The sequence below is a fragment of the Sander lucioperca genome, chromosome 17 (genome assembly GCF_008315115.2).
Source record: "Sander lucioperca isolate FBNREF2018 chromosome 17, SLUC_FBN_1.2, whole genome shotgun sequence".
Classification (NCBI taxonomy): Eukaryota; Metazoa; Chordata; class Actinopteri; order Perciformes; family Percidae; genus Sander; species Sander lucioperca.
In genome coordinates, this window is record NC_050189.1 from 13,376,443 (window position 1) to 13,391,442 (window position 15,000).

At 42.7% G+C, this 15,000-nt stretch overlaps 1 protein-coding gene across 3 annotated transcripts in view; it reads left to right on the forward strand.

Moving 5' to 3' along the window:
- Positions 1-15,000, forward strand: part of txk (TXK tyrosine kinase) — a 38,419-nt gene that overhangs the window by 20,751 nt on the left and 2,668 nt on the right. For 2 of the 3 annotated variants that reach the window (XM_031314518.2, XM_031314517.2), the window contains exons 8-17: positions 242-296; positions 2,991-3,070; positions 3,196-3,320; positions 3,417-3,491; positions 4,722-4,893; positions 6,178-6,394; positions 9,213-9,277; positions 11,791-11,909; positions 12,377-12,534; positions 14,627-14,848. In XM_031314518.2, coding sequence (XP_031170378.1) covers positions 242-296; positions 2,991-3,070; positions 3,196-3,320; positions 3,417-3,491; positions 4,722-4,893; positions 6,178-6,394; positions 9,213-9,277; positions 11,791-11,909; positions 12,377-12,534; positions 14,627-14,698 — 1,138 coding nt within the window. In that variant the 3' untranslated portion in view covers positions 14,699-14,848. Of the gene's footprint in view, positions 1-241; positions 297-2,990; positions 3,071-3,195; positions 3,321-3,416; positions 3,492-4,721; positions 4,894-6,177; positions 6,395-9,212; positions 9,278-11,790; positions 11,910-12,376; positions 12,535-14,626; positions 14,849-15,000 lie in introns of those variants that run through there. The other variant, XM_035994122.1, reaches the window with a different exon arrangement.

Here is a 15,000-nt window from a genome sequence, read left to right on the forward strand (position 1 = left end):
GGCTCAAGATGCCGAGAAATAGCCTGTACAGCAGGTGGGGCAAAATGTAGCCTCGGCCCTGGAACATGAACGTTTTCAACGTGGTACCCAAAACTGTATTCATTCTTTTCAACCAGAGGATGTCTAGCTCTTCTTCTCACTGTAAAGCAAAGCATTCATTGTGTTTTTATGTTTGTAATCAAACTGCAGTAACATTGATATAATAAAAATTGTGAATTGCATTTTTGTTTCCTTGCTGCAGGTGGTACTGCAAGAACATCACCAGGACAGAAGCCGAGCAGCTGCTGAGGCAGGAGGTAACTACCTGTCGATCTGCTCACGCATCTGTTTACATCTACATACACACAGGGCTATTTGAAAGATATATATATATTTGCTTTGAGTTTGAGGAGCGCTGAAACAATAAGTCGATTGAACTATTTTCGATCATCATTTCAGTAATTCTTTTCAGCTCTCGATGAAGGTCCTGAGGGCCCGAAACGTTATTTGTTTTTGTAAATAAACGGTGACGCCAGAGCAAGAGCAGAGTGCAGGATTTGTTCCTTTGTTTCGAGGGTTGATGTTATTTTCCAGCGCCTGCACAGAAGAATTTTTGTGATGATGATGTCAGAGTTGTTTTCTTCAAAACAGTATTTTTTTTCAGCAAAAATGACTTCTTCAAGCTTCTCAGATGTGATGATTCACTGTTGAATGAGAGCGAGGCTGTTGAGAGCGAATGTTTCCAGCTGTTGAGAGTGAATGTTTCCAGCTGTTGAGAGTGAATGTTTCCATCTGTTGGGAGTGAATGTTCCCGGTTGTTGAGAGTGAATGTTCCCGGTTGTTGAGAGTGAATGTTTCCGGTTGTTGAGAGTGAATGTTTCCATCTGTTGAGAGTGAATGTTCCCGGCCGTTGAGAGTGAATGTTCCCGGTTGTTGAGAGTGAATGTTTCCAGTTGGTGAGAGTGAATGTTTCCATCTGTTGAGAGTGAATGTTTCTGGCCGTTGAGAGTAAACGTTTCCAGCCGTTGAGAGCGAATGTTCCCGGCCGTTGAGAGCGAATGTTCCCGGCCGTTGGGAGCGAATGTTCCCGGCCGTTGGGAGCGAATGTTCCCGGCCGTTGAGAGCGAATGTTCCCGGCCGTTGGGAGCGAATGTTCCCGGCCGTTGAGAGCGAATGTTCCCGGCCGTTGAGAGCGAATGTTCCCGGCCGTTGAGAGCGAATGTTCCCGGCCGTTGGGAGCGAATGTTCCCGGCCGTTGGGAGCGAATGTTCCCGGCCGTTGGGAGCGAATGTTCCCGGCCGTTGGGAGCGAATGTTCCCAGCCGTTGGGAGCGAATGTTTCCAGCTGTTGAGAGTGAATGTTTCCATCTGTTGAGAGTGAATGTTCCCGGCTGTTGAGAGTGAATGTTCCCGGCTGTTGAGAGTGAATGTTTCTGGCCGTTGAGAGTGAATGTTTCCATCTGTTGAGAGTGAATGTTTCTGGCCGTTGAGAGTGAATGTTTCCATCTGTTGAGAGTGAATGTTTCCATCTGTTGAGAGTGAATGTTTACGGCTGTTGAGAGTGAATGTTCCCGGCTGTTGAGAGTAAACGTTTCTGGCTGTTGAGAGTGAATGTTTCCGGCTGTTGAGAGCGAATGTTCCCGGCCGTTGGGAGCGAATGTTCCCGGCCGTTGAGAGCGAATGTTCCCGGCCGTTGGGAGCGAATGTTCCCGGCCGTTGGGAGCGAATGTTCCCGGCCGTTGGGAGCGAATGTTCCCGGCCGTTGAGAGCGAATGTTCCCGGCCGTTGAGAGCGAATGTTCCCGGCCGTTGGGAGCGAATGTTCCCGGCCGTTGGGAGCGAATGTTCCCGGCCGTTGGGAGCGAATGTTCCCGGCCGTTGGGAGCGAATGTTCCCGGCCGTTGGGAGCGAATGTTTCCAGCCGTTGAGAGCGAATGTTTCCAGCTGTTGAGAGTGAATGTTTCCATCTGTTGAGAGTGAATGTTTCTGGCCGTTGAGAGTGAATGTTTCCATCTGTTGGGAGTGAATGTTCCCGGTTGTTGAGAGTGAATGTTCCCGGTTGTTGAGAGTGAATGTTTCCGGTTGTTGAGAGTGAATGTTTCCATCTGTTGAGAGTGAATGTTTCCAGCTGTTGAGAGTGAATGTTTCCATCTGTTGGGAGTGAATGTTCCCATCTGTTGGGAGTGAATGTTCCCGGTTGTTGAGAGTGAATGTTTCCATCTGTTGGGAGCGAATGTTTCCAGCTGTTGAGAGTGAATGTTTCCATCTGTTGGGAGCGAATGTTTCCAGCTGTTGAGAGTGAATGTTTCCATCTGTTGAGAGCGAATGTTTCCAGCTGTTGAGAGTGAATGTTTCCATCTGTTGGGAGTGAATGTTCCCATCTGTTGAGAGTGAATGTTCCCGGTTGTTGAGAGTGAATGTTCCCGGTTGTTGAGAGTGAATGTTTCCGGTTGGTGAGAGTGAATGTTTCCATCTGTTGAGAGTGAATGTTCCTGGCCGTTGAGAGTAAACGTTTCCAGCCGTTGAGAGCGAATGTTCCCGGCTGTTGAGAGCGAATGTTCCCGGCCGTTGAGAGCGAATGTTTCCAGCTGTTGAGAGCGAATTTTTCCAGCCGTTGAGAGTGAATGTTTCCATCTGTTGAGAGTGAATGTTCCCGGCTGTTGAGAGTGAATATTCCCGGCTGTTGAGAGCGAATGTTCCCGGCCGTTGAGAGTAAACGTTTCCAGCCGTTGAGAGCGAATGTTCCCGGCCGTTGGGAGCGAATGTTCCCGGCTGTTGAGAGCGAATGTTCCCGGCCGTTGAGAGTGAATGTTTCCATCTGTTGAGAGCGAATGTTCCCGGCCGTTGAGAGCGAATGTTTCCAGCTGTTGAGAGTGAATGTTTCCATCTGTTGAGAGTGAATGTTCCGGGCCGTTGAGAGTGAATGTTCCCGGCCGTTGAGAGCGAATGTTCCCGGCCGTTGAGAGTAAACGTTTCCAGCTGTTGAGAGTGAATATTTCCGGCTGTTTTTCAGGACAAAGAGGGCGGTTTCATGGTGCGGGAGTCCAGTCAGCAGGGAGTCTACACCGTCTCCCTCTACACCAAAACATTAAGGTGATTGACAGCCTGTAACCTGAACGTTAAAATCATTACACTGGCTGAGAAAAAACATAGAAGAAACTCACATATACAAGAAATCTTCACCTGTAAACTTTTGTTTGTTTTGTTTTTATGTGCAGTTCTAATGGGGATATTCGGCATTACCAGATCAAAATAAGTGACACCGGAGGGTTTTTCTTGGCGGAGAAACACACCTTCAGCTCCATACCTGACGTCATACACTACCACGAACACAACGCAGCAGGTTCATACTCTCACTCTCTTTGTGTACGCTACAGTCACAGATACAGCTACAGAGACATTAACACTTCACGTGGTGTGTGTGTGTGTGTGTGTGTAGGTCTAGTGACCAGGCTGCGATATGCGGTGGGGCCAATGGGAAGGTGTGTACCTGCCACATCAGGATTCAGCTCAGGTAAATAGTAATAATAAACAGACGCTTATTTGCAACATTTGTATCTACTATAATGTATTTGTAGCAGATATAAGTGTTTATAATTGAATTTGTCAACACGTATAACTCCTACTCACAGATGGAGGCTGCCATGTTAAGAAATAATGAATGGCAATGTTTATATATATATATATATATATATATATATATATATATATATATATATATATATATATATATATCCTGTACACAGTGTGCGTACATTTTTAAATTGAAAAATGTAACATTTTCTTGGGTGAGGACTCCTGTACTTAAGTCCAGTGTTTTCAGACTAAGTCAAGACTTAGGTGCGCGTATTTGGCGGGGGGTTTAGGTGCCGTTCCTCAAGAAAATGGGTCATTTTGGGTCTCTGTGGTCATTTGGCGTGTCTTTGTAGTCGGTTTGTGTCTCTTTGTGGTAGTTTTGCGTCTGTTTTTAACATTATTTTGGACCGTTAATTTTACCGTATGTGTCTACAACATTATGAAAAGCTGGAGCAGATCATCAATAAATTACACTCAAAGAGCTTCAAGACAAAACGTAAAGCTAAAGAAGTCCAAACTACAATCATTAGACCTGAGAAAAGTCTTTTAGTTTCATTCACTCGGCTTAGGTGTAGGGCTGAACGATTTTGGGAAAAAATCGAATTGCGATTTTCCTGCCAGATATTGCGATTACGATTTGATTTGCGGTTATTTTTTTTGCACCTTCTAGGATCATGCTAAATAAAGTAATACAAAATAAATGAAAGATCCACTGAAAATACGACATTTCTGTAGTATGTAACATCATTCCAGCATTTATCTCATGAAATATATATTAATATATAATATAATAATGAAAAGAGGAATAAAAAATGTTAAATCCAGTGTTTGATCGCCAAACATTCAACTAAACATTTCACATTCGATTAATGGCGGTCTTCACGATTAGCTAAGCGCATTCTTTTTAAATCGCGATTTCGATTTGGAAAACGATTAATCGTTCAGCCCTACTTAGGTGCTGCCCAAATCAGCTCGGGTGCTGCACCTAAACCTTACAACGGCAGGAAAAGGGAAAGAAGGGAAACAATGCAACCATCACAAAGAGGCTTTGAGATGGTATTCATTGACCTAACTTTCTCTGTCTTCCTTGTTCTCCGTCTCATCCTCTTTTCTGTCCATTCTCCCGCCTCTCTTACCTTCCTCCTCTCCCTGGTTTTCCTCCGTCCAGAGAAGTGGGAGATCAACCCCAGTGAGCTGACGTTCATGAAGGAGCTGGGCAGCGGCCAGTTCGGTCTGGTGAGGCTCGGCAAGTGGAGGGCTCAGCACCGAGTGGCCATCAAGGCCATCAGAGAGGGAGCCATGTACGAGGAGGACTTCATCGAGGAGGCTAAAGTCATGATGTGAGGAGGGAGGGGAAATCATAATCACCATTATTTGGGTCAATATTAAAAATGCTGTGCCACCCTAAACTAGTCCAGCTGTATGGCGTTTGCCTGCAGCAGCGCCCCCTGCTGATCGTTCCTTATTGCCAGAAACAGGAAGTGAAACTGTGTGTGTGTGTGTGTGTGTGTGTGTGTGTGTCTCTCTGTTTCTGTGTCTGTGTGTATATGTACATGTATGTGTGTGTCTGTGTGCGGGTGTCTGTGTGTGTGTGTGTGTGTGTGTGTATATATATGTGTGTGTGTGTGTGTGTTTGTGTGTGCGTGTGCGTGTGCCTGTGTGTGTGTGTGTGTGTGTATATGTGTGTGTGTGTGTGTGTGTGTGTGTGTGTGTGTGTGTGTGTGTGTGTGTGTGTGTGTGTATGTATGTGTGTGTCTGTGTGTGCGTGCATGCATGTGCGTGTGTCTGGGTGTCTGGGTGTGTGTGTTGTCTCTGTGTGTGTGTCTGTGTGTGTGTTGTCTCTGTCTGTGTGTGTGTGTGTGTGTGTCTGTGTGTGTGTCTCTGTGTGTCTCTGTGTGTGTGTGTGTGTGTGTGTGTGTGTGTGTGTGTGTGTGCGTGCGGGTGTCTGTGTGTGTGTGTATATATGTGTATGTATATATGTGTGTTTGTGTGTGCGTTTGCCTGTGTGTGTGTCTGTTTCTGTGTGTTTGTCTGTGTGTATATGTGTGTGTGTATGTGTGTGTGTGTGTGTGTGTGTGTATGTGTGTCTGTGTGTGTGTGTGTGTCTGTTTCTGTGTGTGTGTCTGTGTGTATATGTGTGTGTGTGTGTGTGTGTATGTATGTGTGTCTGTGTGTGTGTGTGTATGTGTGTGTGTGTGTGTGTGTGTGTGTGTGTGTGTGTGTGTGTGTGTGTGTGTGTGTGTGTGTGTGTGTGTGTGTGTGTGTGTGTGTGTGTGTGTGTGTGTGTGTGTGTGTCTCTGTGTATGTGTGTGTGTGTGTGTGTGTGTGTGTGTGTGTGTGTATCTGTGTGTGTGTGTGTGTGTGTGTGTGTGTGTGTGTGTGTGTGTCTCTGTGTATGTGTGTGTGTGTGTGTGTGTGTGTGTGTGTGTGTGTGTGTGTGTGTGTGTGTGTGTGTGTGTCTCTGTGTATGTGTGTGTGTGTGTGTGTGTGTGTGTGTGTGTGTGTGTGTCTCTGTGTATGTGTGTGTGTGTGTGTGTGTGTGTGTGTGTGTGTGTGTGTGTGTGTGTGTGTGTGTGTCTCTGTGTATGTGTGTGTGTGTGTGTGTGTGTGTGTGTATCTCCCAGGAGGCTGTGCCACCCTAAACTAGTGCAGCTGTACGGCGTTTGCCTGCAGCAGCGCCCCCTGCTGATCGTGGCCGAGTTCATGGAGAACGGCTGCCTGCTGAACTTCCTGCGGCAGCGGAGCCGCGCCCTGAGGGACGCCTGGCTGCTGTCCATGTGCCAGGACGTCTGCGAGGGGATGGAGTACCTGGAGAGACAGAGCTTCATCCACAGAGATCTGGTGAGCCATGTAACCAGTGTTCAAAATTAACAAAATTAACTTTTTTGTCTCCCAGCCAAATGGCTAGTGATTGTTCAAATTTTACCAGCCACTCAATAGATTACCGTTATTTTTTTTGGCTGGTTAGTGAATTAAATCTACCAGCCACTTGCATATTTTACCAGCATTTGGCTGGTAGATGGTGCTAATTTTGAACCCTGCATGTAACCCAAATTTCTTTTTCGCTTTTTAAAACATGGTTAGTGTCTTGTTTGATGCTGTTTTCAAAGCTTTATTCTGTTGTTTTCTAGGCTTTCAATACCTGTAGTCGCTCTTTTCAATGTTTTTTGGCACTTTTGTCATTTTAATCAACATTCTTTGACGTTTTTTAATTGCGAAGAGCGCTGCGTTCAACCATCCATGTTATTTTTTGGGGCAATTTTGTTGAAAGAAACCCACATTTCTGATATAGAAAACTTTGAAAAGGGGTCAGACTTGACTCGAGGACAACAGGAGAGTTAAAGCTACATGTTTAAGGTATTTGCATATAACTGATCCCCGTGTTTTTCACATCCAAATGTTCAGAACAAACTAGAGATGTTCCGATAACGATACCAGTATCGGTATCGTCTCCAATACTGCCTAAAACGCTGGTATCGGTATCGGGAAGTACTGGAGTTAATGCACCGATCTGATACCACGTAATAAAGCCCTAAAGAAAATCTACATTAAAGTAGTTTATTTATGTTCTTTTTCCGTTATAACTGACTGTCAAACTGCAGAATAAAAGAAAGTTCTGTGGCATTCATGTTTCACAAAGAGTTTAACCTGAGCCAGACCAACAACAAAGATAGAAATAATATCACATCCATACAGAGATAGTAGTATACAGCTGTTATACATCATATCATCCATACACAGATAGTAGTATACAGCTGTTATACATCATATCATCATACAGAGATAGTAGTATACAGCTGTTATACATCATATCATCCATACAGAGATAGTAGTATACAGCTGTTATACATCATATCATCCATACAGAGATAGTAGTATACAGCTGTTATACATCATATCATCTATACAGGGATAGTAGTATACAGCTGTTATACATCATATCATCCATACAGAGATAGTAGTATACAGCTGTTATACATCATATCATCTATACAGGGATAGTAGTATACAGCTGTTATACATCATATCATCCATACAGAGATAGTAGTATACAGCTGTTATACATCATATCATCTATACAGGGATAGTAGTATACTGTTGTTAAAACATAATAAAATATATGACACACTGGTATCGGCCAATACGCAAGTTCAGGTATCAGAATCGGTATCGGGAAGCAAAAAAATGGTATCGGACCATCTCTAGAACAAACTCAGCTTTCCGTATAGTGACGCACACAATTTTTCTAGAGCTACGTGTAAAGAGATAATTTGGTCGCTAAAGCTGAAACGTTGATGTTGGCTTTTTGAAATTCCTCAAAATTGTTGTCTTCCCGTCGACCGGGCAACTTTTTGTTTTTCTGGGTCAAAATTTAAACTTTTTTTTCCAACGTTTTGGACGTCTTTTTCGACACTTTTGATACTTTCCCACTGATATTTTTGTCACTTTTTTCAACGTTTTTTTCTGCACCTTTTGACGTTTTTGTGTGTGTATTTTCCCATGTATTTGTCACTTTTTTCAATGTTCTTGCTATGATCGTGCTATGAAATTGAATACAACCTGTGAAGAGCGTTGTATGGAACCATTCACGTTATTTCTTTTGAAAATTTGGTTGAAAGAAATCCCAAATTTCTGATGTAGAAACGTTTTGAAAATGGGTCAAATTTGACCCGATGACAACAGGAGAGTTATAGAGAAAACACACCAGCCCGGTAATCGGGCGTCGGGCCGTCTGGCGAGGTCGGTGACTCGAGTCTGTTCGGTGTGTCGGTGTGTCCCCGTCGGCCGTCCGAGGAGCCGTCGGCCTTCATTTGGGCCGACCTGACATGTTCAATCAGAGACAGGGCAGTCGGGACTCACCCGGAAATGGGGAGCGGATGAGCCTCTCAAAATCTGACGAAGATCTTTTAAACTGACCTTTGTTGATCTGAAATGAAGACAGATTCAGCAACTGCACGGCCTATTTCTCTCTTAAAATGTTTTCAGAAACACGTTCCGGTGAACTATTTTAGTACAATATGACATCGTATTCTGAACGAGACGCCATGACAGTCTGGCTGTGAATTTCCGGAGAAAAAAGACCCACGTGACGCGTTCGTCCAATCAGCTGCTGGTTCTCATTTTCTGGGAAATAATCTGTTAATGGGAAACAATACAGAGCAGCGCCGCCTGCTGCTATGGAGACGTATTACGTTTCGCGCACGTACAGAGCGTACGCTCAAGTCGGCGTCTCCTCAGTGTGTTCTGAGGCACTTTTTGGACCTCGGGGACCCGACTGATCAGTCCGACTGGCTTTACTGCCGACGGTCGGCCGTCTGGTTGGTGTGTCAGGGCCCTTAAACTACGATGCGTTGTACGAATTGTTTCGGTGCTTGAAAATGAGTTTACCAAAAGTCTTGAAGATGTTTCGTGCTTCTTGCGTTCGGCGCGCGTGGTCGCCCGCGACCCGCCTGGTTGTACTGATTGCGGTCAGAGCGGCTCAAGGGAACGGACTTCTTCTCTAGCCAATCATTGCAACGCGGTCTATGCATCTACTTTTGTAATTTCGCTTTCTGAGTAGGGGTTGTGTCAAACTCACTGTGTAAACACTCGGCTACGGGTTAAAGTCCTGCAGTAGATCTGGCTAAATGTCCGATGTTTGTGGTTATTTTTGTCTCAGGCAGCCAGGAACTGTCTGGTCAACGATCACAACGTGGTGAAGGTCTGCGACTTTGGGATGACCAGGTACGGCTGCCCTTTTATTTTCCACATTTGGATGTACAGTATCTCACAAAAGTGAGTACACCCCTCACATTTTAGTAAATATTTCATTATATCTTTTAATGTGACAACACTGAAGAAATTACACTTTGCTACAATGTAAAGTATTAAGTGTACAGCTTGTATAACAGAGTAAATGTGCTGTCCCCTCAAAATAACCCATCACACAGCCATTAAAGTGCCCATATTATGAAAAAAATCACTTTTTCTGGGATTTGGGGTGTTATGTTGTGTCTCTGGTGCTTCCACACACATACAGACTTTGAAAAAAATCCATCCATGCTGTTTAGAGTGAGATACGGTTTCTGAATGTGTCCTGCCTTCAGTCTCTGGGTGAGCTGGTCAAAATCGGCACGGCTTGTGACGTCACAAGCCGAAACGAGCAGGCTAACCGCAACCATTAGCTCGTTAGCATGCTAACGCTAATGCTAACGCTAGCATGCTACCTCGTTCTCAATAGCAAAGCACTGCTACAACACACACAAGTTCACCATAATCTACAAAAGAACTACTTCCATGTGCGCCCTCATTTAGAAGTCTCCCAGCTAATCCTGACTTGTAACTGACCGAAGTTGTAGAAACAGCCTTTCTTTTACTGTCTATGGAGCTAGCTAGCTGACATGATCTACATCTGAGCTACTGCACATGTGCAGTGCAATCAAAGATAGTACAGAAGAAGAAGAAGAAAAGAGGTCTCACTCTGTAGCTAAAACAGAGACCAGCTGAAAAGAGGATCTGCAGCAGTGAGAGAGAGCGGTGCAGTACAACAAAAATATGGTGTTTTTTGAAAATTAAACCATGTAAACCTATTCTGGTACAACCTTAAAATACAATTATGAACCTGAAAATGAGCATAATATGGCTGCTTTAATGTCTAAACCGCTGGCAACAAAAGTGAGTACACCCCTATGTTAAATTCCCATAGAGGAAGGCAGATTTTTATTTTGAAAGGCCAGTTATTTCATGGATCCAGGATACTATGCATCCTGATAAAGTTCCCTTGGCCTTTGGAATTAAAATAGCCCCACATCATCACATACCCTTCACCATACCCCCACATCATCACATCCCCTTCACCATACCTAGAGATTGGCATGGTTTTATGTCGGTTAGCCTAATAGCTGGTTTGATTTGCATTGAGAGATGATTTTATGGAAAGTACCTCATGCCAGTCTCTAGGTATGGTGAAGGGTTTAGACATTAATGGCTGTGTGATGGGTTATTTTGAGGGGACAGCACATTTACTCTGTTATACAAGCTGTACTCGTCATACTTTACATTGTAGCAAAGTGTAATTTCTTCAGTGTTGTCCCATTAAAAGATATAATGAAATATTTACTAAAATGTGAGGGGTGTACTCACTTTTGTGAGATACTGTACGTTGTTATAAAACCATGACACAGCGTAGGGGGCGGAGCCCCGATCCTTCTTCTAATGAGAGTTGCTCAGTGGTGCAGGAAGCCGTCACGGAGACATAACTGACTTCCTTTTTTGGACGTTTTTGTCGTGTGTTCAATGGTTTTCTTGCTTTTTTCGTCAACTTTTTTTTGGGACAATTTTTACCACTTTTTTGTCGCCTTTCCCAAGTTTTTGTCTCAGTGGTGCAGGAAGCCATCACGGAGACATAACTGACTTCCTTTTTTGGACGTTTATGTCGTGTGTTCAATGTTTTTCATGCTTTTTCCGGATATTTTGTTGCCTTTTTTTGGTGACAATTTTTACGACGTTTTCGTCACCTTTCTGGAGGGTTTTTTCAACGTTTTTGGCGCAGTGGCGCAGGAAGCCATCATGGAGACAAAACTGACCCCCTTTTTTGTCGTGTTTTCAATGTTTTTCTTGCTTTTTTCGGATATTTTGTTGCTTTTTTCGGCATTATTTTTTGTGACAATTTTTACGACGTTTTTGTCGCCTTTCTGGAGTTTTTCTTTTCACCTTTTTTGAGGGTTTTTTCTCTGAAGTTTTTGTCTCTTTGGCGCATGAAGCCATCACGGAGACAAAACTGATCCCCTTTTTTGGACGTTTTCAATGTTTTTCTTGCTTTTTTTAGGTATAGTTCCTTTAATTCAAGGTTTTTGTTGCTATTTTTGAGATATTTCGCGGGTTTTTTTACGTTTTTGTTGCATGAAGCCATCACGGAGACATAAATGACCCCTTTTTTGGACGTTTTTGTCACGTTTTCAATGTTTCAATGTTCAATGTTGCTTTTTTTCAATGTTTTTTCGCGCTTTTTTCAACGTTTTTGAAGAGCTCAAACGTATCCACTGATTGACCGACGTCTCTTTGGCCAGAGGGCCTCATGTGAAGGGTACGGAAGTTGCAATTCCTCCGTTTTGGCCGCAGCGTTCAATGTGCTTCCTGGTGGCCTGGTGGTACCGCTCTTCACCAGGGAGGGAATAAGCTTTTTCCCACAAAATGTTGGAACTAATCCTGTAAAGAATTGTAAAGGGTGTATTGTGTGTCTCTCATCCTGTGTGCAGGTATGTTCTAGACAACCAGTACACCAGCTCTAGTGGAACCAAGTTCCCCGTGAAGTGGTCTCCGCCTGAAGTTCTCCACTACAGTAAATACAGCAGCAAGTCTGACGTCTGGTCCTTCGGTAAAGAACCGCAAAGTCCTTATATATGATTATTATTATTATTATGATTATTATTATTATTATTATTATTATTATTAATAATAAGCTCTTATTAATCCTCAGAGTCCAGGCCCCTCTCCGTTATACGCCCTGAGAATGAATGAACTATAAAATCTAATGATTGTTGTTGGACTTCTTTATCAAGTTAGAGGTGTTATTAATGTGTGTGTGTGTGTGTGTGTGTGTGTATCTGTGTGTGTGTGTCTGTCTATCTGTGTGTGTGTGTGTGTGTGTGTGTGTGTGTGTGTGTGTGTGTGTGTGTATCTGTGTGTGTGTCTGTCTATCTGTGTGTGTGTGTGTGTGCGTGCGTGCGTGCGTGCGTGCGTGTGTGTGTGTGTGTGTGTCTGTTTGTGTGTGTGTGTGTGTGTGTGTGTGTGTGTGTGTGTGCGTGTGTGTGTGTGTGCGTGTGTGTTACTCTGTGTGTGCAGGTGTGGTGATGTGGGAGATCTACTCGGAGGGTCGGACTCCGTTTGAGACTCACTCCAACTTGGACGTTGTGAATGACATCACCAGAGGAGTCCGGCTGTACCGGCCGCACCGAGCCTCGCAGCCGCTCTACGCCATCATGTACCGCTGCTGGCACGAGGTACTCCACCGCTACCGCTGGCTCTCAGAAAAATACACTTTCTGATTCAAATCCATATTCATTCGAATGATCCGATATCCATTCATAAAATTCACGAGATCGAACTTTCGAGGGACTCCGTTTTAAAGCTAGACTGAAGATCATAGATAGATATTTATTGTCATTTAAAAAGCTTGTATTTACCTTCACGAAAGTCCTCGTTTTGCCGCTGAAAGGCTCAGATTAATATTCTAAGTGTCTGATAACATTATAGAAAGGATCCCTACAGAGACAGACCTTTAAAACCTCTTTGAGACCTTTCTGTTTAACCAGAAACAGCTCTGAAGTCGCTAGCGCTAAACTAACCAGACTCCATTTAAAAAAGCAATACTTTTAGCGTATATAGAGCCAACATATTTTCACATGTAAATCGGTAAACTATGTGTTTATTTCAACCATAACTAGAGTTGTGATGGTTGGAAAAGTGGAAAGACGACCCAAAACGGCTTTTCATAGTTTTATTTTGTTTCTGTCGACTTTGAATGAAGTGTATTTTACGATGCTAAAATTACTGTTTTTTTACATGGAGTCTGGTGGGTTTAGCGAGCGCAATTTCACAGATGTTTTTATGTTTAAAAAAAGGATCTTACTCTTTAACAGAAAGGTCGACCTCCTCAGAAATCCTTTAGTGGATTACTACCCCCCAAATAATGAAAACTGGGCTTTTTCCAAAGTTTTTGTCGCTCTTTTGGATGTTTTTTGTGTGTTTTTGTCCCTTTTTTTGACATTCTTTCCGACATTTGTCGCCTTTTCCCGGGTTTTTTTTTCGAATGTTTTTCCGAAGTTTTTAACGCTCCTTTCAACGTTTTTGTCTCGTTCACGTTTTTAAAAAGTTTTTGTCTCTTTTTTTGACAATATGTTTTGTCTTTGGTCTATCTCTGAAGGAATCCTTGAAGAAATGAATATTCTAAGTGTCTGACAACATTATGGAAAGGATTTCTAAGGAGGTTGACCTTTCTGTTAAAGAGTAAGATCCTTTCTTTAAACATAAAATCATCTGCGAAATTGCGCTCGCTAAACCCACCAGACTCCATGTAAATAAACAGTAATTTTAACATCGTAAAACGCACTTCATTCAAAGTCGACAGAAACAAAATAAAATGAACGAAAAGCCATTTTGGGTCGTCTTTCCACTTTTCCAACCATCATTACTCTAGTTTTGGTTGAAATAAACACATATTTTACCCATTTACATGTGAAAATACGTTGGCTCTCTACACGCTAAAAGTACTGTTTTTTAAATGGAGTCTGGTGGGTTTAGAGCTAGCGACTTCAGAGCTGTTTCTGGTTAAACAGAAAGATCTCAAAGAGGTTTTAAAGGTCTATCTCCTTAGAAATCCTTTCCATAATGTTGTCAGACACTTAGAATAATAATCTGAGTCTGTCAGCGGCAAAACGAGCATTTTAGTGAAGGTAAATACAAGCTGAACAATAATCCTGTTAACCTACCTCGTAGCTTGTTTCTCTGCCGACTGCAGCGATCTCTCTTAACACTCGTGTTGTCTTCCCGTCGGTGCAACTTTGTGTTTTTCTGGGTCGAAAGTTCAACATTTTGTTGTTCTTTTTCTCGATGTTTTTGAAGAATTTATTCCAAATTTGTTGTCACTTTTTGGGCGTTTTTTTTTTTATTATGTCTTTGTCAATTTTTTAACAAATTTTTGTCACCTTTGGCGATGTTTTTGATGTTTCTTCGTCACTTTTTCCAACTTTCTTTTGTCATAGTTCTGATATAGAAACGTTTTTGTGGGACAACAGGAGATTTAATACTGGACCGATGTCAAAGACTGTTGTTCCCGTCAGTCACTTAGACACAAAAACGTACGAAAATAGAGTCCAGCTTGACAAAAAAAAATTTTTTTTCCTACTTTTGCAATAATTTCTGAAGCTTTCAGCCACATCTAAAGATTTATTTTTAAAGTTTTGATGATCACACCTCCTTATTAACCACTGCATCGTCTTCCTCCTCTTCTTCCTCTTCTTCCTCCCCTTCACCTTAAACCCTTCTCTTCGTCTTCTTCGTCTCCCTCTCTCTTCTTTTCCTCGGGCGGAGTAGAAACCTCAGGGACGACCGTCTTTCTCAGAGCTTCTGGAGGAAATCAGAAAACTGGCAGAAAATCCGGATTAACACACACACACACACACACACACACACACACACACGTATTATATTGCTGATTGTCAAACTGTTATGTTGTTGTTCTGTTATCATGAATGTAAACAGACTGTATGCTGACGTTGTAAATAACTATTTTTTTTATTAAAACCTTTTTTCACAGATGCTTTAGTGTCAAACTCATTTTCACTCAACAGTACAATCACATCAGGGGCCAGACATGCTTTTATATTTATATTTATATATATATAAAAATATATATATTAGGGCTGTCAATCGATTAAAAAAATTAATCTAATTAATTACATTCTCTG